Source organism: Anopheles maculipalpis, chromosome 3RL, assembly GCF_943734695.1.
Source record: "Anopheles maculipalpis chromosome 3RL, idAnoMacuDA_375_x, whole genome shotgun sequence".
Taxonomy (NCBI): Eukaryota; Metazoa; Arthropoda; class Insecta; order Diptera; family Culicidae; genus Anopheles; species Anopheles maculipalpis.
Genome location: NC_064872.1, coordinates 74,616,104 through 74,637,392, shown reverse-complemented (window position 1 = coordinate 74,637,392; position 21,289 = coordinate 74,616,104). Strand labels below are relative to the sequence as shown.

Here is a 21,289-nt window from a genome sequence, read left to right as displayed (position 1 = left end):
ATCCTAAAGCATATTTTTCTTTCCATTCTAGGTTCTAGGGCGGTTGGAGCGTTTGGACGGCGGACGGATTGCCGGGGAACAATCCATATCGCTACAGCGAGTCAAATATCAAAATTCACTTCGCCCGTTCGCCCAGTAGCCTTGATCCGGGGCTTGAAGACGCTGTTTTGAAGGTTCGATGAAATATATGCACTATCACAAAACGATCCTACTCCTAGAGCTGCTTGTTTGTGGTGGAAAAATGGGCGAAAAACGCCCAAGGGAAAAGTGAGGTGCGTTCTAGGATTGTTCTCCAAAAGCCTCAAACCACCCTGTGCACAATCGTTGCGTTTTTTTTTTTCGCGCTTGGGTTGAATTTATGAATTTCAATCTTGCTCCCAAAACGAAGAAACATTTCGCTCCTAACAAACCTCCCACAATACGGAACTCCTTTGAGGATGACAGGATTCCTTTTTTTTCCTAGCTGCGAACGTTCGACGTTAGGACACTAGATTCTGCTGCTAGTTGCTGCCACTAGCAACGTTCGCATACCGTTCGGGGTTTTCTATTTTCACCTCACATCCGTCCCGGTTTTCACATGTGCCAACCGAACCCACGTGATCGCGACGTTCGACGCGAAAATCCCACCCGGGTGTTTGTTTGTCAGTGAGCTTACCGAATTTCGCAAAACCCTCGCTCAAGACGATAAAACGCACATGATTTATGATGACGCCAGCAGCAATCGCGTAGCGTTGGCACCCGGAAGTGTACGGGCTGTGAGTGATATGGCTGCGAAAGTTCGTTTGGTCTGACCAGAAGAAGGCGAGAGAGATGAGGGAAAAAAACGATAGCCGTACATATGAATCAAAAAGCCTTTCAAATGCGTTCCTCCATGTAGCATCAGAAGCAGTAGTAATAGTAGTCTAGGCCAATTTTGGTTGTAATCTCTCCAATCGTGTGCCGTTACTCGCAGCGGGCTCGTCGTGCGAGCAAACCGGAAGGAAGTATGAAATGGAAAATTTATTGAATTTCGATGAGAGCTATTCATTCGCTCTTCAAACTAAACTAGGGTAGCAACCATTTAAAATTGGCCAGTTCATTCGAAATCACATTTTTGCGAAGAAGAAAAACTGGCTCAAATGTAATGCCTGAAGAGAAAATTTCGAAGTTGAATATCGATCGTTTACGTTGCGGAGTTCCTAAATCTCGTACAGCTAATGCCAGAACATAAATTTGCCCTTCAAAAGGATTCGCTCGATCACAATTTGTTTTAAAATAAAAAGGGAGTTAAAATTCATGCTCCTTTCACACTAGATTTGGCTCACAAATGGCTGGCAGTTGCTATGCATTGGAATGACATTTCAATTAAAAGCTACCCGGAGGCGTTAAAGCTGTCACGGTGCTTAAAAATTAGTCACCGTTTAAAACGGTGTGTGACGCAAAGCTTGCGGTCAGTGCGATTTTCATTTAATTAAATTGTCACGTTAGAAATTTAGATGATTCAAGTTCATTAAAAGATGTTTCGTACAAAGAAGCACAATTCTTGATTTATTTAATAAATTGTTTCGATGTAAAGCTTCTTTATAGTACTTCAATTCCGGTTTGACAGGCGAATCATATAGACTATGATAATTTTCTTGCTGAACCATCTATCTCCTAACTATAAGGAAAAGCGGATTTTATTTTACTCCTCTTTTCCATTCGTACATTTTTTTTGTTACGGCTACGAGCAAGACTGCAACAAGGTCTGAAAAGCTCAAAGAGAATCGTAATAATTTATGTTTCATCTGTAAAACATGTATGGGCATAGTCAGATCTGTTGGATTGAATGAGAGCTCTTCTACTTCATCTTGGCTGCTGATAGACCTATAACGAGATACGATAAAAAGAAACTCGTTTTTTGTTTCCTTTAATACAAATCACTACAAAATTACAATAATCTTCGTAGGATTAGAAGTTCACAAGGAAACAATTTGAAGAAAAATCTTGAAGTTTCAGGTCTTTATTATGCAGTCTTTACCAGAATGATACGAACACTTGCTACCCTTGTTAATGCGATGTATAACGATTCTTAGTCATTGTCATCTACACTTAATCGTTGACTGATTAGCAATAAGGCCAGGACAAACTATCATTTCCAGTATGGAGTAAAAACAACCATTTCCTAATCATCGTATGGGTATTACATCTTCAACACAAAAAGGAAAATAATACATGCGATATTAAACATGCTGTGAATGAACATTTTGAGATAGAAACCGTATTTCGACTGTAAAAACCGTACGGCAGTATGCCAAAGACGGTTGAAAAAATTGTTGTAAAAATTTATCCTCATCAAAAAAGGTTTTCCCAGCGGAGTTTTCAACAAGTTTTTCTGCCTTATTGGTCATATATGTTTGTTGTCCTGGTGGAAATTTTATATTCGTTTTATATGTAAACTTTTGGAGGATAAAGCGCGGTCGAGGCAATTAATACAGTGAAGGTTTTTTAAGAGCCTACACTACTTCATAAAAAAATATTAAAGGTCTCAAGCTCATTGCTTGAGGAATCGTTATGAATGTCTCTAGTTTGGTTGTTCCTTCTCATTGCGATGTTCTTGGCTATGAAAAGGCAAACTAATTTTCCCAGAAGGGTGCCTCGTAAAGGTACTTTTTTGAAAAGATTTTCTTAGTTCACGAGCACATGCATGTGGCAAAGTTTATTTTACTGATGAGCTCGAAAGATTTTTATATTTCCCTTTGTTTAGAGGTATCTCAGGAGATCTTTATCATAATATTGTCTAGGCTCTAATAAGTTTGCATTGAACCTCCGCTTCCTGCATATCGAACAGGTATCTGTTTGCTGCCTCGGTTGTAAAAGGTCGCCCAATATTCCTATTGGTGATCTGATGAGGAACGCGGATGATACTTAGGATCATTTTAAAACAGGACTAAATACTTGGATGAAGAACCCATACGGAGTAAGATTCTTTCCTCAAGCAAATGCCGTCAAATCAATGTGAATTATTTATAGCTTCTTAACTATTTTTAAGCAATACGGCCAGGTCATCCATTTGAATAATAACACACAGGTCGTCTTAAGCTACCTGCGTTTTCGAACGATAGCCCAGGATCTTAGTGCTTCCTTGGCACATACTAAATATAATCATCCGTTTATCATAATGTCGCCCTACGTGTTAAAAACCACCAATGTTCTACATCTAAGAATATAATTCGTTTAAATATTGAATTAAGTATAAATATCCATCACTATCATTATTCAAACTGCAGCAGCTCCTTCCATTCTTTTCCATTCAAAGCCTCACCACTTCAAACCTTCAAAGCGATCATTTAAAAGATTTATTACGCTGCTTCATTACAATCCATCCGAAGCAAAGGAGAGAAGCAACAACAAAAAACTGGAGCGCGATAAGATGGCGGAATAAGCACAACCACAACCCCATTGTAGCAACGGTTTCTTACGGGCTTTAAGTTCGGCTTAGGAAGGCAAAAAAGGGAATAAAGAAGTGTTTTTGCTCTCCTGAAAATCAAAAACTTCCTTCTAGCGCATCCCATTTTTGCGAAGAGAGGGTCCTTCCAATCACCCCGCAGCAGGACGTTAAAGTTTCAGAGGTCTTATTTTATCCTACTTATTCCTGTGCACGCTCAGCGTAGTTTTTGCTCATATTATAGCGGAGATTCGAACGACGAGAATCTGTCCATTGTCGCGTTGGGATCGATTTTAGCTTTGTTTTGTGTTTTTTCCTCCTGTTTTTCTCCTTTTCCGTCATATGGGGATGGCCTTCTCAAGTCGTGATTGTGATGAATCAGAATGAACATAGGAAGGTAGAGGAAAAAAAACTGAACCAAACGGGTCGGAGCAGAGAGGGGAGAGTTTGTCGCACAAAAGTTTGTTGATTGGAGCATAAAAGTTTGTCTCATCTAACTTCCCCTGCACGAACGAAGTAATATCCATGTGCCCTTGTCCCTTACCCAGAACTAGGACACCACGTGGACCGGAAGCCGACGCCAAAAATCCAACGAATCATCCTGTCGGTCGAGACTGATCCTCAAGCTTCGAAAGCACGTGGGTAGCTCCGTGGTTTGTATGGAAAAAATTAGGACAAACTAACTCAAAAAAGTGCCGTAAAAATGTTGGTCCCTTCAGCTTCCGAAAAGCAAGGATCTTTGCGCGACCGTGAACCTGTCATCGAACAATCGTTTTGGTTATTTAATTTTTCAAGTTTCTCTTTCTTTCCCTGGCCAGGAAGAAAGATGTTACACCTTTTTATTGCTGCCTTCTTCGAGAAGCTTGTGTGAAGAAGATGAACAAAATCTATTGCTGAGTGTTTGTGTGTCGCTGGCTTTTACTTAGCTTCATTTTGCCGTCCAATGATGCTTGTTGTCCACTCTCCGAGGCAATGAATTAATCAAAATTAATTTGCTCTATTTATTTTCCCTACCACCTTATACTTGGAGGGATCAAGGCTGCCACTCGGAAAAGTAGGGGAGAGTTTGAAACAGCTCTCCAAGAGGGAGCGTTCTTTTAATTCTCGACCAACCTCAACAAGACATCTTGTACTTAGAACTTATTTGCATTCGATGGACGTCCGTATAAGGCTTCCGATTGTGCTATTGAAGTTGAAGATGTAAATTGAACAAAAATATAATTAAAGTCATTTTGGTAAGTATTTGCTGATCCATAAAATTCAATCCTTTTCAATCCGTTAAACAAGCCTCAAACCTTTATTTCCCATGTACAACAGAAGAGCAAAGAAGTCAATACACTAACTGCTCCTTCAATTAACTCGTTCACATTTTTAAACTGATCTATCCAATAGAACAACTTAGACAACCAGCTGCTAACAGTAGACAGCAGTTTTTCTTCGGAAGAAACTGTTTCCGTTTTCCCATTTCCAACGTGACAATCGAATGACTTCCATGTTCCGCCGTTTGAATTATGTGGAATAAACTCTTCGCCTGACAACGCATTGCAACACTTCAGAATTGATTTTGAAAGCAACCAGACAACAAACTTGCCCACTCGTATGGAAAGTTTTAACACCCTTTGCTCTGATTTGCAGTAAGTTTTGATGAGTTTTTAGTTTCTTTCGTTTTTTTTTCTGACTTAAACTGACAGTAAACGAACGGCATCGTGTTGTTTCAAATAGTTCACGTCCCGGTTTATTCATGCTAAACTTGTTTGTTTGGTAGAAGGATGGAAGAAAGTTAGTTTTCAAGTTATCCAGTTGCTTCGCTGATGCTTTCAATTATTCATAGATTTTATGGATCGATTTATTTATTGAATTTGTTTGTTTCAGCGATTTACTTTCTTATAAATGGCATATTTCAGTGCAAAAAAATATATTTTATGTCTTGATTTCACTTCAAATTTTGCGTATCAGTTCGATTGGCGTAGAACTCGTTTGATTTATTAGTTTAATCTTAATAAAAGTGGGCTGCTTCAAAACACTTAGAGAACATGTGTCCCATGTGTCAAACTGCCGTTGATTGCTCGCTGGTCCGGATCATTCTTAATTTTTATTCTGTAACTTTGGTAACCTGTGCAGTATGCTGGAGTCCGTCTTTCATACAAAACCAGTATACGATATGCTTTTAAATATCTCTCGCAGAATTAATCTGAGCTTATCTACACGCATACTAGGAGCAAACGACTTATTAAGTGAGGTTGAGCATACAGGAATCATTTTCAAACGTTTCTTAAGTATTAATCATTTATTTATTTACAATTGATTACGACGATCCAGTGCCGTATTGTCAACACCGCTTGTGTTGTATTAATTTTACGATCTTTTTGGTAAGGCATTTCCTTTTTCCTGTCCATTCCTATTTTGGCAGTTGCATGTTGGTTGTTCAGATGGATGTAAATGTGGTTGGTCCGGTACAATTGTTGTGGCTATTGTAAAGGCTGGTTGATTGTTTCCGGTTTCTGATGTTTTGGCTATTGTCGGCTTTTGGCCATTCGGGACTGGAACAAAACAAACAAATGTTAGGACAACACACACATTTATCTGCCTGCGTGCAGTGTTCTCCAGTGCAGTCCAGCCATGACATTTCAAGCTCAATCTAGTCAGCGTCCAATCTAAGGATGATCGACAAGCTCTATCCCACAGCAGCGAAAGCGATTTCACTACTCTTGAAACTGAACCCGCCAAACACCCCGAACCCGACGCCAACGTCCCTTTACGGCAGTGTTGGAATCGCCCTCGAGTGCTGTTGCCCAGTCATCGGATCACCCGTGGCACTACAAAAAATACACTTAAGATATAGACAACACTACATTTAACAAAAAAAGGAATGGGGGAATACGTATAAGGATTGGAAGGATACTTGGGATGTGGAATCATAGGACAAGTTCGTTGTCTCTGGCGAATCGGTAAATGATCCTCATGTTGGGGAGGTCCCTGGTAGCCAACACTTCTCTAATTTCTGTACCCGGTCGTCTGCCGATATTCTCGACTGCGCTCAACAAGGAGGGTCTTGCGGTTTCAAATTCCACACAGGACCACAGAAGGTGATCCACATCGTGGAAGCCGTCACCGCAGCCACACACTTTTGGGTGAGCCAGAGTTATACGCTGTAGATGAGCATTAAGGAATTTCTCGACCGAGATTGATCGGTCGTAAAAAGCGCCTTCTTCGACGCCTGTTTTGACCAGTGAGTCTGCCTTCTCATTGGCGGGAATTCCACAATGAGAAGGGACCCAGATTAACGAGATCCAAAACGCCTTATCGAAAATGTAGCCAAGCAGTTCAATGAGTTTTATGGTGTTACTTAAGTATTAGTTAATTTCATATAAATTTCTCCCTGTTCAAAAAACCTTTTATAGCAATATCAGTCCTTTTAAGAAGAGAACGGTTCAGGTTTTCGGAACTATTACCATCACCAGACAAAATGGGCAATTACTAATCAATGTTTTTAGCACCATGTTCAATTCTCTTGACGAAAACGTGACACGACTGCAGAGTGTACAAAATTTTAGTAAGCACAATCGAGCTATGCAAATGGTGGGGAGCTTCAATTTTAAATATCACTAATTAAACCTTCAAACAATATTCTTATTAAATTGTGTTCAAATAATTTCCCCTCCAGCAGTTCATTTAACACCGTAACTCATCCTGCTCGTATCTAAAATTGGGATGATTATATCAAAACAAGATATTTGCTCTAAAAAGCGCTACAGCAGATGCATCCGACATCGCTTCTACCATGTCTATTTCACGCATCAACACTTCGCGCACAATCGGCCCCCTAGTGCCCGGCACAGATGGCAACTCGGTGAGATTCGAGCCCATCTGTCTAAACACCGAAATGTGCATCCATTATGCATTAATGCATCACACTATCGCGTGCAATGTTTCCAGCTCGCTTGATAGAAATTTCGATTAATTCCCACCAAACGGTAGCTTCCTGACCCTTCCTATCCCCCATTCACACCTCAACCACCATCACACATTAGCTTCGGACACGCCGTTAAACCGTGCGTACCATAAAACGCTCGTAAATAACTCAAAACCCGTTTAAAAGCGTGCCTTGTGGGCGGAATTTATGGTGACCTGGAGTATGGAACATCGTTCTGCTGGATGCTGCTTTTTTCCGCCGGTTTTCACCGCAACCCCAAAATGCAAACACGTGACACGTGATCCGGATGAACATTTCCGGAATCGGTTGAAATCGGACGAGCCCGCCAGCCCGTATTATTCAGCCGCAGGTATAGGCAAACTGAATTCCGTTGTCCACCGGCGGTACGCAGTACGGTATTGCATGCGTACCCACGCACCGTGTAGAAGGGGATGAGCCTCCCCGAAAACTAGGTGGAGTTTAATTAAAAGTATTTTATCGTTTCCTATAAATTCGATTCCCTGTGTACGAATACGGAACATTTTGCAATGAAATTGGATACATTATCGGTGCACCTAGATGCTTGCCTCTGCCTGGGTACTCCAGTTCGACAGAATAATGCGTACGGGTAGGAATGTTCATCTCCCTCCACTGCAAACCTCTCACCACACAGGCATCAAACCGACCAAAAATGGTGGTTCAAAATGTGGAAATAAGTTTTCTACAGCGGATGGACTAGTTCTGCACAAAATGTTCCTTTGCACAATTTGTAGCGCTTGAAATGTTCCTCTTTTAGGTCCGAAACGTGAAATATAATTAAACGTTCCCACTTAAGCTCGTTGTCTCTTGAGTGAAGTGAATTATCTGCCGGATGCTCTCATGCATCCAACAGGATGCTGCAGTATGCTTGACGTGCAGGATAATTATGATGAAATTAAATGTCATTTTGATTTCACCATCAAGAGCTAAGTGGATTAAAACTTGAGGCTTTGTGATTGATGTTTCGGATCGAGGGTGATTCCTATGGTATCCTCAAGTCTAGTTAGCCATTCGATCGCTGGTGTGACCTTAGCAGGTAGTCAGGCCACGAAGAACACTTGTTTTTAAGGAAAATAAAACTAAAACTAGAAGTTGTAGCGAACTCCAATTTGCACCAAAATTCCGACAAACATCGCATCTAACGAGGAACAAAAATTTCTAAACTAACGGATAACTGTAGCTGAAATTAAAATTATTATTTTTCAGCCTGACCGTATTAGTTTTAAATTATAAAAAATACTGCTTTTTTCGCAAATACTAGAAAAATAGAAAACAAACTGCTGATAATTCTCTCATCACGTTACAACTTAGCATCCTTAAAATACACTCACCCAACAACCCTACCACCCATACACACGATCGTCCTATCAGTATCGATGCGAAATGATCTGCCAGTATGCCTTCACCATTAATCATTTCCATTCAGCGCTGGGAAACAGTGGTTCATCTACAAAAGTCCAAAGTCCACCAGCCCGCTACTACGTAGTTCGATGAGAAGATGATTTTAAATACAAAACCACCCAAACCACTACCAAAGCAATACACCGATGAAACCAATACATCCGTCAATACATCCTGCGGCTTCTAGGCTAGCATTATGACGAAAAAAAAAAGTGTGTTTGCCAAACAGTTTCGCAAAACCGCCGGCCAAACCGGGGCGCCAAAGCTATCAATTGCTCTCGTGAAATGCAAATTCACTACCCAACCCCACGCCCAACTTGCTCCTTGCCGATCGATTAGTCACTCGCAGGGACCGTGATTGATTCCGAAGGGCAAACACGCCCGACAATGAACAGTGTGTGCCGATGTTCGCGATGTGCGCGATGGGCGAACAGTCGGGCAGTGTCAATGTCAATGCCAATCGCTCAAGCTCAATCACACGCGGGCTGATTGTTATGATGCCGAGGATCGATGTGCTACTACCCTGGCTTGTTCACAACTTGCTCTTCTTTCCCGATGTTGCTGAATTTAAATTATTTTGTTTTGTTTTGATCAGTGCATCAATCGGTTCATCAATGGGTGAAACACGCTGTGTGTGTGAGTGTGTCTAAAGTGAGCTGTTAGAGAAGATGAGATTTTATTGAATAAATCAAAACATTGCAATCCCCTCCCACGGATGGGTTTCATTGCTCTGTAGGGCGATTTGTTACATAATGTTCATCATTAGAGCCCAAGCTTTGCTTCGCTATCATTTTGCAATTAAATTTGATTCACTTTTGTCTACAGCATCAATCGGTGATCAATCAATCGGGCAAACGGCAGGACCGGGGTTCAAATCCCATCCGGACCGTTCACCCGTAGTGATGATTGAATAAGTCGAGTCAGCCATTCGATAGGCCTGCGTGACCTTAGAAGTCGTTAAACCAAGAAAATCAATGAAAATCAATGATATTTACAAATTTTCAACCAAATCTAGCCACTAAACCTCCTTTATCTTCTTGGTTAAACGACCTGCTAGGCAATGAAGGCCAGCTTACGAGATTTACCGATGCCGCGAACGATGCAATCGAACAGTTAGTCGTCACTACGGGAAAACGGATGGGATTTTAGCCACGATCCTGTCAGTTTAAAGACTGGTGTTACCGGAATGTCCCGGTTTCAACCGCACCTATCTGGTATATTAATTTCCATCGACACAATCTCGGGGCCCACTCTTTCAATCGAATGGATTTCGCAATATTTGTGAAATTGAGCTGAGTCATTCAGGCGATGCTACTAGGGTGATGCTAAACAAGCAAAAACAGCTCAAAGAAACAGTAACAGTTGAACAGTTTTGATGTTTAAAAATGTTACAAAAACCATAATTTGTTACAGATATTTATTTTGAACACAGTTTGAACAAGTATTTTTCAAATGAACAACTAAACATAAAGGATGAATATAAACGACATGTGCACGAGTAGGTTTCAAGCAAGATTGACACTTCAACTAGGTTTAAAAATGGCCAAATAACACTGCCATAAGCTCTCGCGTAGAGGAATCCAACGTATTTCCTAGGATCTAAAGGAGGGTGTTGGAACATTGTTTTACTTTTTTGTAAATCCTCCGACAGTCGACTTGTCGGAGGAGCGGATTGCGGCACACAAAAGATTGTTGTTGTGGGGATGGCAAGGGATCCAACTGTTCCTCAAAACACAATAAATAGGGGGCGAAAAGGCTTTTTGCGCTCTCTCCATTTTCAAAAGCGAATCAACCGGTAACTATTAGCTGCGACAAACAAAACTTATCCGAAATTAAATCCGCGAAAGAACAGAGGTAATGTGCGCTTTTCAATCCACGATTGAACCTCATTTATATTAGACCAGGAAGGGAGGGGAACCTCGCCGGATAGAGAACCCCCTTCCGTCTAACATGGGTAAATTACATCAAACTTAGTCTATGAAGATTTACAACGGACTCGGTTCAGTTAATCAATTCCCTCCCACCAAGCCGCCAACAAGCAAACAAAAAAACATTGAAGAAAATATTTACATAATCAGCACAGGAAAAGATGGAAATACGGTGCCGAGTCGTAACATTTCATCTAATTTGGTAAATAAAATAATGCTCTCCTGTTATTACCAGTCACTCTCAAGACAAAATTGCCAAGTTAAGCAGCAAAACAGTTTTCCCTTTTAGCCCCCAAAGATGCATCCTGCAACAACCGGGCGAGGGTAGAAGGGATTGGGTTGGGGTGTTCGGCAAAAACATGCGCGGCCTCAAGACGCATCCAACGGTAGGCCGGACGCCAGGATCGAACCGGGAATGAGCGAGTTATCACCGATTTTCCATGGGAGTGCTCTTATTTTCCGCAATAACTGGGCGTGGGTTGGAGGGATCGGGTTGGGGTGTTGGGCAAAAAGATACGCAGTCTCAAGACGCATCCAACGGTAGGCCGGACGCCAGGATCGAACCAGGAATGAGCGAGTTATCACCGATTTTCCATGGGAGTGCTCTTATTTTCCGCAATAACTGGGCGGGGGTTGGAGGGATCGGGTTGAGGTGTTCAGCAAAAAGATGAGCGGCCTCAAGACGCATCCAACGGTATGTTGGACGCCAGGATTGGATCAGGAATGAGCGAGTTATCACCGATTTTCCATGGGAATGCTGTTATTTTCCGCAATTGTTGAACACCCCAACACGATCCCTCCAACCCCTGCCCAGTTATTGCGGAAAACAACAGCATTCCCATGGAAAATCGGTGATAGCTCGCTCGTTCCTGGTTCGATCCTGGCGTCCGGCCTACCGTTGGATGCGTCTTGAGGCTGCGCATCTTTTTGCCGAACACCCCAACCCGATCCCTCCACCCTCCACCCAGTTATTGCGGAAAATAAGAGCATTCCCATGGAAAATCGGTGATAACTCGCTCATTCCTGGTTGGATCCTGGCCTCCGGCATACCGATGGCCATCATTTGCCGTAAACTTTTGTTTGAGACTGTAGGTAGCGAATAGTACGCGAGCTGCTGGATAACCGTTCGAAGGAATTCGGGGCGTTACACATACCGTTGAACATTTTTTGTGGAACAACTTAAACCGATCGCTCCGCCTTTATTTCTCTGCAGTTTTATCTTAATAAGCGACAACTAAACAACAATTACTAAACTTGTTCAACAATTACTAAACTTGTAAGAGTAGGGAAAGTTAGTTACAAATCCGATTACATGGCTTCACATGGATAGCAAAACTCGGAGACTTATCGAACTTAGACTAAATGTGAAAGTGAGCTCTAATTTCCACACCACTTTGGGCCCCAGAAAGGCTAAATCCACCACTGTATAAATATATAAAGTATAAATTGTGTAAATATAAATATCAATTGTAATGTCTTAAAATGTTAATTCCCGACTGATACACACATTCTGAACAACCGAGCAAATAGGGACAACCAAGGGATAGGGGGGGGAAGAAGGAGGAAATGCCTTTAGAAATTTGTACAAAATCAGATTAAGAAGAGCTTAGAATACGGCACCGCACCGTAATACTTCAATAAAATAAATTAAATAAAAACAATTTATTCAGGAAGCGAACTATTTCCTTCGTGGATTTATTTCTTCACTGTGCTAATATGCGAACCCAAATGCTAATAATCGCGCTTAATGTATCAATATATGTAATTCTTGAAGCCTTTTTTAAGGACGCATTAACTTTTTCACAGCCAAATTCGGTAAGGTAGCAAGTGGAGACGCCATCAAACTCTAAATTGGTGAGAAATGTTTGCATTTCTTTTCACCAAAAGATATAATTTCCACATGGTGCTAGTTCTCTGCTCATATATCCATCTGCAAACCTTTATACCTAAGTCAACAATCAAACTGAAAAGCTATTCCACGACCAATGGTGATGAAATCAAAATTTCAAATCTTCTCACAAAAGAATTTGCCTTCAACCTCCATATCAGATATGGAGGTTGCTCATCCCTTTTTTTCTGTGTCTAATGAATAATCATTCCAAACGCTGCGAACTGGATGTTGCAGCAGATGGTGAGCGATCACAGTTTCTCCTAGAACCGTCTAGATTCCATACAAACCGTTGGCATTCCTTACAACAAAAAAAAAAAAAACGACACATCAATCTGGAAGCTGCTTTCTGCGTCACCGTATTGAAACAAGGTCAAACATGGTTCTGGATTCTATCGTGTCGAATTGGTCACCGCTCACAAAACTCTACATCAAAAGTCACGTTTCCCTCGTTCCGTTTCGTTGGGATCGATTTTCTCCCCGATATCACTGTTTGTTTTCAACAACGGTTCTATCGAGCCCTTCAAACCACCGCACTGCAGACACTGGCTTCAGCTCTAATTGATCCCTATTAACCTCATCGAGATTCGCGCACTTCGCACTGCCGCCCGGGAAGCAACGCTCACCGATTGATAGCGAATCTTGTGACCAGCGCTTGATGATGCTCCGAAAAAAACGGCATTGCGTAACGGTAGGTAACACGTTATCCGACACGACGCAAGACCACACGTTCGACACCGTCTGCCGGGGTTTGTGTGAAACAATCAAACTTCTTTATTGCCAATAACGTGAGTTCGTGCTGGCTTTTGTACCGGGAGATTCGGTTTCATCCGTGTGGAAATCGATCCATCCCACGAGTTTTAGGGGTAAACTGAACTGAAGGTGAATTTCTCGCATGCCATAGAGCATTTGAAACGGCACGGGTTCTACCCGTAATGCAGACGTCAGTATTTAAATTTACACACAATGTATAGGAAGGCAATGTGAGGGACAAAAACCTTCAAATAGTCAATTTTAGAAATGAATTCTTCGAAATTATCCATCAAAATTAACACACAAAAAGAAACGCCATCCCTACACTACTATAGTCAACGAAGACAGCAACGAATAAAATGTGACAAACTAAATTGAATTATACGAGAGTAAGTTTTTCAGGCAAGATTCGTCAAAACGCGCTCATCTCGGAACGACAACCGTATACCATAGTGGCTTTATGGTAATGCATGTTTTAATGAGTTTGATTGTTTGATGCGTCTTTTGCTGTGCCGTTTGATTGTAGCATAATCCTTTTAGATCCTTTTTGGAGCTCGATCATCATTAGCTCCGAGAAGCGAGAAGGGCTCGAATCTGGCTGAAGCAGTTTACGATACCTTTACCGAAAGGATGCAGGCCGCATGAGCTTAAGGTGGTGGTGATGGAACTTTTAATGAGATGCTGGAAGCAGTAAAAGGTATAAAAATGCACCATTAACACACTGCTGGCGGTTTTCTTTTTCCCATGCAAGCTTAAGACAAATGAATAGGGATGAGGGTTTTTCGCGGGCTTTAAAAGTTTAAATGTGTTTATCTAATGAGTATGGAAGGAAATATTTTAAACCAAAATAAACTCACTTCTGTGATGAATTTGTATGTAATTTAAATTGCCATAACATTTCTTTATGAGCGCATTAAGAGCGTTCATGTCGGAGATTAGCTGCACTAACAAATGATTGTTTTGAAGAACACGTTAGAAATTAAATTGTTTAAATGTTTTTTGTTCAGAAGATGATGACTTAACATACAAATATGACATCACTACAGACCAAAGGCCAAACAGCCGACTGATGTTCACAAACAACAAGACAGAGTAGATGAAAGATCGCCAAGGATTCTTCAAATGACAAGCCTGGAGGAGGACCTCTGCATTGGCTCAAAACGAACAATGTGGATTTTCACCAAAGGCGGACAAAAAACTGAACAGTTTTAGCGACAATACCACTTAACAGCTAAACAATTTCAAGCTGTATAAACTAGACCGACAAGAACAACTAGTTAATCACGTTTACCCTCGGTTAGGAGACGTTCTGCCTCTTCGCTTCCGGTTGTACCAAAGTGTCTTGATGTCCAACAGAAGGCGAGGATTCTATCCTTTAAGGTGGAGTCGATCGCGAGACAATGTTGGTTCTATTGGCAACCGTGGCTTCTTCGGATGCCACTGCGATGGCGATAACTTCTGCTGAGAATATGGAAATATTATCAGCAAGCTTTATACTGCAGCTTACATTGTAGGATGTAATTCAGAAGTGACACTGTAATAAATGAAAATTTTCGAAAATTTTGCAGGGTTTTCTGTTTCACTTCATGCAGACTATGAAGGGAGAAGTCTCTTGCCATTTTATCATAATATTTACATACATTTGTTACCGTGATTGTTAGCAATTCTATTGCTTCTGCTGCGTTGGCCATTCTTAACGATATTGTGTGCTTGAGACAGTGGGCTGATTACCTTGTGGGTGGAATTGGTAGCCGCCAGGGGCCTCGCGGATCAGGATGGTCTCGTTGATCATTGAGCCCGGTTATCCTACGACAGCTGACTCATATAAGGGATCTCGCTTCGTAGTGGGTCCTCGTACTGGGGCCGCGCAAAACGAAGGGAATTAAGACAACCCTTCGGGGCTCTCAAGGGCTTAATAGAAACTAAATGCAATACATCAGGTTTGGAACAATTGTAAAAAATTGCTAAATATCGTAAGAATCGTTTTCTTTTGGGTTACTTGCTATTTTTCTGCATTCTAATAAGTAGAGAAAGTTCAATCTACTTTCGATATATTTTCTAATGTGAAAAAAATGCTGAAAAATAGGTTGAAGGGCAAATCCTGTCATAAAAATGAAAATAAACATTCCAACAAGCAATATTTTATTTTTTTATTCATGAAGAAGAGTTGATATGGAATTACGTGTTTAAATCTAAGCTTATTTTCTGCCGTGAACGACACCTAAAAGGCGCTTAATTAAACCTCCTTTTTCCTCCTGACAGTGATTATAACAGAATAACTTTAAGTCAACTTTTGCTCATTATGCTATTCACAATGTGTACATGTAAATAATTTCAATTTATTCTTTTGATTAACAGCCAATAATTAAATCAATTCATGCACTTGCACAAAACACAAACATTGATTTTTGATCCATATATTCCCTTGGGGGAGAAAAATCGTTAGTAATTGAAATTAAACATAGAAAACATTGAGAAAAAACATGCTTAAATAGAATGTTATCCCTCTTGCTTCCTCGCCATCGGGTTACCGCATTGTTCTACATTTAAATGACAAACTTTTTATCCATCCCCGCTCGCACACTAATCTGTATGCATTTATGCTCTTTTATCACCGTATTAATTTGAACACATAAACACACACACACACTTAATATTGTTACGTTGGAATGTTTATCCGCAATTAAAAGCCACAAAATCGACACAACACTCGTTTTGTGTGTGCCAATTCCAGTGAACACCATCAATCAATATGGAAAATTATGTGGGTTGATCGTGCCACGTGTTTGATGTTCTACTCATTTTTTTTTTTACATTTTATTTTGTTAAAAAATGCCACAAACGACAGAACAAGCTGCCGCTTGTCGGAATGTATTCGATAACATTGTTTTTAGAACCAGTCTTTCACACACATCTTTCAATTGCCATCAGGTCATGCCTTTTTGTTCCACCATTTTGCTATCTTAATTTCATGGTATTAAAGTTTCACAATGTGTTAATGATTTTTTAATTCACTGTTAGATACAAAAACCGGACCCGACAATGCATCGTTAGGGGGGGGAAATTTACGACCATAAAAAAATGCATCCCGAGGGGTAGAAATTACTGTCTCTTTGTATTTTCTTATCATAATTTATAGCCACCCGGACAGCACTAAAGACACTACACTTAAAAGGAAAAAGCGGGAACCAGGTTTTAATAAAGCAGCAAGTGTCAAGATCGAGTGCTTCGGTGTCATGGCACGCAGGCAGATAAGTAGAAATTTTCGTTCTCTCACCCCCTCCAATGTGCATTAAAAATGCAATAAAAAAGTACAACAACAGCAACATAAAACCGCAAAGAATTCAATAAATGATAAACAAACTGGATCAAGCCGGCGCCGGAACAAAAGGTCTCGTTCGAATGCCTGCTTGTTTCAGGGTATAATTTATCAATTACCATACGTCAAATACCACCAAAATACCCCTTCCCACCTTGATGCACAACTGGCCTACTGGGTCTATCTGCTCCATGGTGCACCAAATAGTGCGGCAGAGCCCATCGACCCAAACAACGAAAAAGCCGATAAAATAATTCAAACTTTTCTCTACGCCCCGAAAAGCCCGGTATAATAAATGTTATTATGCGAGATAAATTTAATTAATACTCTAATTAATTGCAAATACACACACACACACACACATACGCATACGAACGTAAAGTGGCGCACACGCGAAATGCAGGTGCCCTTCATCATTTATGCCATTTGCACCGTGTGAAGCCCTCGAATTCACCCAACGGACCAGCAGCTTGGGATCGGCACAGAATGCGTTCCAACTCACATACACACAAGCCCAAGCCGGCTGGCACTATTCTCGGTGGAATCAAAAAGGGTCACACACTGGCACATCCGTACCAGCTTAAACCCTACTCTTGCCGAATGCTACAGGGCACGTACCTCGTGACCACCGTCTTTCCCATTGGGGGTCTTTAACACGCTACGCTCGGATGGGACCACCGATGGGACCCGACGGGTTTGGATCCGAGCGGATCCCGTGCCATGCAAATGTTGTGCGGATACACAACCCGCAAGTCAAGTCAATCAGTTTTCCATTCCAGCGTACCGAGCCGCGAGTCTGGTGCAAATTAATAAACCAATCCCGAAGCACACTGCCACACAGCTTTCCTCGCTTCGACCATTGGCCACCAGCTATGGTACGCCACCCCAAAAAAGGCGTCCATTATTAATTGGTGGCATTGCTTTGCGAAGGGATTCGCACCACTATCAGACAGGTTTGGACACACTGGCCAGGATTGGCAACAGATGCGCACATGCGATGCGATTCATGCAATTAAAAGCCGACCTCAGCCGATATTCCGATCACAAATGTGCAGCGTGTCACGTTTTCTGGACTGAATCGGTGAGGACTGGAAATTGGGAGTTATTGAACCATGAGCACCACTTTTCGCTTGGTAACCAATTTCTGCGGACCATTATTTGCGCGATGAAATGGGTTTGGTACTGTTTGTCGGGATACTTCCGGATCCTTCAGGCTGTCCGGTAGGGTTGGTTGAATGATTTTAATATGAGTCACTTTTTGAAGACGATCTTGGTTGACGATGCTGTTTGAAGGACATTGTGGCATATATTGATTCGCTCATAAATGGAATATTAACTTACCAATGGTGAGTTGCTAATATTGCTTTGATATTTCACAGGCAGACCATTCCCAAAGCAGGTGCCTTGTTCTCTATGTACTAATCTTCTTGTTCTTCCAAGTCTCCAAACCGTTTCCAGGAAACTAGGTCTAATTCTGCAGTCTTCTATCCACGGTTGCATCCGATCTCCTACAGATTTTACTCCCCTTGATCCAGCCAACGTGCTCCTCTAAGTGTCAAAACCTCCGGCAAGCAAGTTCTTAGTCTTCGTTGCCTAATACACCGCCACAGATGGAAATCTATGCTGCTGCATGTTAGTCCGATCTATGGTAATGTAGGCCGCTTTGATTTCAAAGGACCAAAAGTGCGTAGGAATTTGGGGCACTCGCATTTTCTGAAAGGTCTGCTGAAGAGTAAAGTTTTGACCGGTGGTCAATTTGCCTCCAAAAAATCCAGCTTGGTTGCTTCCGACGGATTCTGTCGCTTGGGTAACAAACCAGGTTTGACTTGTCATTCAATTAAGCCATTAAAATCATCCAATTGATATATCTTTCTAAACAAATTACATTCTTTCACATTACTAAAATCTTCCCTCTTATAAAATATCCTTCGCAATTATAGACAGTAAACTAATCGTGTATATATTTTTAACCTTTTTTTGAAAAATAAACCCGCACGCACAGGTAAAGAAGGAAAAAGCTGACAACTTTCTTTGTCACAAACCCCCAGAGAAAGCTTAACGACGCTCGGTTTTGCCAGCGCCTCGCTTGCCGGCGAACAGATGTTTCGGCTTAAGATCCGGTATGTGTCGATCGGCTTCACCCTTGCGGGACATCTTCGTGACGCGTTTCGCAATGTCGTGCTTCGCCATGATCTTCGCCTTCGCTTTAAGCTGCAAGTAAAACAAATTACAACGATAAGTAATGTTGCACACCACCCTCCGACCCATCCATCTACTCACCATAACGTCTTTGATGCCAAGCTCGTTGCGTGGTGTTTTCCGCTTGATCGGCATACCGGTCGCCTTGCAGATTGCCATCGATTCGTGATCCTTCTTCGGTGTTTTCGGTCCACCAACGGCCGGTATGACGCTGCGCTTAATGCTGACCTGACTCTTGGCAAAGTTCGTATCCTCCGTGCCGGACATGTCCAGCCCAAGGTTTTCCATCGTCTGCCGCAGATCGTCCGCCTTCCGCACGCGTACCATCGATTGCTTGTGCCGGGGCATAATCGGACGGCCGCTCTTCTGTGCCAGCTTGCGTGAGTCCTTCAGCTGGAAACGGCGCAATCGGATCTGTTTGGCCATCTCGCGAATTTCGAGCAACGTTTCGTCCAGATTGAGCGGTGGCGGCTCGTAGAAGCCACCCTCCATTCGCAAACCTTCCTCGCGTTCGAGCTCCTCCAGCTTTTCGAAAATGTCCGGATCGATGTAGTCCGCAATGTTGACACCGTTCAGGAACTCGGGTATTACGTCGTACCGTTCCTCCTCCGGGATTGTGCTGTAGTTCTTCTTCAGATCCAACGTATACTCGTCGCCCATCTCCAGTTCGATTTCCTTCTCCAGCTTGCGCTGTCGTTTAGCGAGTTTGTCCGCGTTGGCAGCACGGGCTGCAAGAACGGCTTCCGGAATGCAAGCGGGACGATCCTTTTCATCGCGCTTTTCCGGCATGGCTACGTGCAGACGGTTCAGCACACCATCAAGCTTCTTCGTCTTCAGTTTCTGATCAACACGGTATCCAAGAAGACGCTCGCACGCTTCCAGCTTCACCTCCATCACGCCCTCCTCCGTAGCGGTGGACATCTCCAGAATCGGAATCACCTCACGATCCTCCGACAGAGCCTCAATGATCTGTTGCTTTTCTGGCTGAAGCTCACTGAACTTCAGCACATCGGTCTTGTTTAGCACCAGCACGAGCGGTTTGTTTGCAAACAGCGGCTTAATGCTGTCGAACAGCTTGGCTTGCTCCTCAATCGAATGGCCACACTGTTCCGATACGTCCATCACGTACATGATGCAGGCGCGTAGATGGGCCATCGCCGTAATGGCTTGCATTTCAATCACGTTACGCTCCTCCAGCGGGTGATCCAAAATACCGGGCGTGTCGATCACCTGCCAGCGCAGATACTTGTAATCCATGTGGCCCACGTACAAGCTTTTCGTCGTGAAAGCGTACGGCTGCACGTCCACATCAGCCCGGGTCACCTTGTTCAGGAAGCTGGATTTGCCGACGTTCGGGAAACCACACACAATGATGGTACGCGTGTACGGATCGATCGAAGGCAAACGGGACAGATGCTGACGAACTTCCTCCAGGTACGTCAAGTTCGATGCCTGTCGCTTCATGACCGTAGCCATACGACCCAGTGCGGCTTTCTTGAGCTGCTTGCATCGATACAGCGAGTCACCGAACTTCAACAGACGAACGTAATCCTTTGCGACGCTAAAAAATGCAGGTAAAAACAAAACAATTTCACCATGTTGCAGCAAATCCCGTTCCAACGACGTCCCTCTCCTCTCCCTACTTACGTATCAATCAAATGTCTGGCCGTGTTTAGCTGTCCCAGCGCTAGCTTGTAGTGATCCTTGTCGTACAGTACGTTCATCAAATCCGCATAGAACGGATGCACATCATCCAGCTTCGGGAAGTCCTGGATGATCTGCGTCAACCGGTCGTGGAAGTTCTGCTGCGTGTACTTCACCTTACGCATGTAGAACGCACGGATGCGGCTGATTTTGTAGTGCTTGTGTACAACAGTTGGTGTCTTCCGCTGGGTCTTCGATAGCATAATATCGATGAACGCCTAAAAAGGAAAAATATACGAAACGATCCATCGGGTAAAGCAATTCATAAACAAGACAACGTGTCGACGGGGGGTCGACGGATCACAAGTAAACAAAGGGATTTTTCGTGTGGAAAACATTTGCCCACCGTACTTACCTTGGCGGGCGGCACCACCATGATCTTTTTGAAGTTGTACAGACTCATTTTGATGAGTTTGTGGCTGTAATTTTTCACAAATAATGGAAAAATTCACCCAAAGCACTACACCGAACACCGACAAACACGCGGTTTCGGATTGAAAAGAATTTTGACAGTTCGTGTGAGAGAGTGATAGGGAGAGGCGATGGGTTGAGATGCATGCACAGTAGCTGACAAAAAATATTCGATGTATATATATATTTTTTAAATTAGAGTAAAAGCGTGCGAAAATAATGGGAAAACACGATATTCCAAGTAAATTAGTATTCAATCTTCCCATTTCAACGACTGCTTCAAAAAACCGTTGAATACCTACGGAGTAAATTGAGAAACAAATTTTGC

At 42.4% G+C, this 21,289-nt stretch overlaps 1 protein-coding gene across 2 annotated transcripts in view; it reads right to left on the bottom strand.

Moving 5' to 3' along the window:
- The window catches only part of LOC126561821 (nucleolar GTP-binding protein 1), a 331,194-nt gene extending 310,139 nt beyond the window's left edge, over positions 1-21,055 (bottom strand). For both annotated transcript variants that reach the window (XM_050218149.1, XM_050218150.1), the window contains exons 1-4: positions 20,906-21,055; positions 20,494-20,768; positions 18,928-20,407; positions 18,686-18,858 (exon numbers count right to left, since the gene is read on the bottom strand). In XM_050218149.1, the coding sequence (XP_050074106.1) occupies positions 18,703-18,858; positions 18,928-20,407; positions 20,494-20,768; positions 20,906-20,953 (1,959 nt within the window). In that variant the 5' untranslated portion in view covers positions 20,954-21,055 and the 3' untranslated portion in view covers positions 18,686-18,702. The remainder of the gene's footprint in view (positions 1-18,685; positions 18,859-18,927; positions 20,408-20,493; positions 20,769-20,905) is intronic.
- Between the last annotated feature and the right edge of the window lie 234 nt (positions 21,056-21,289).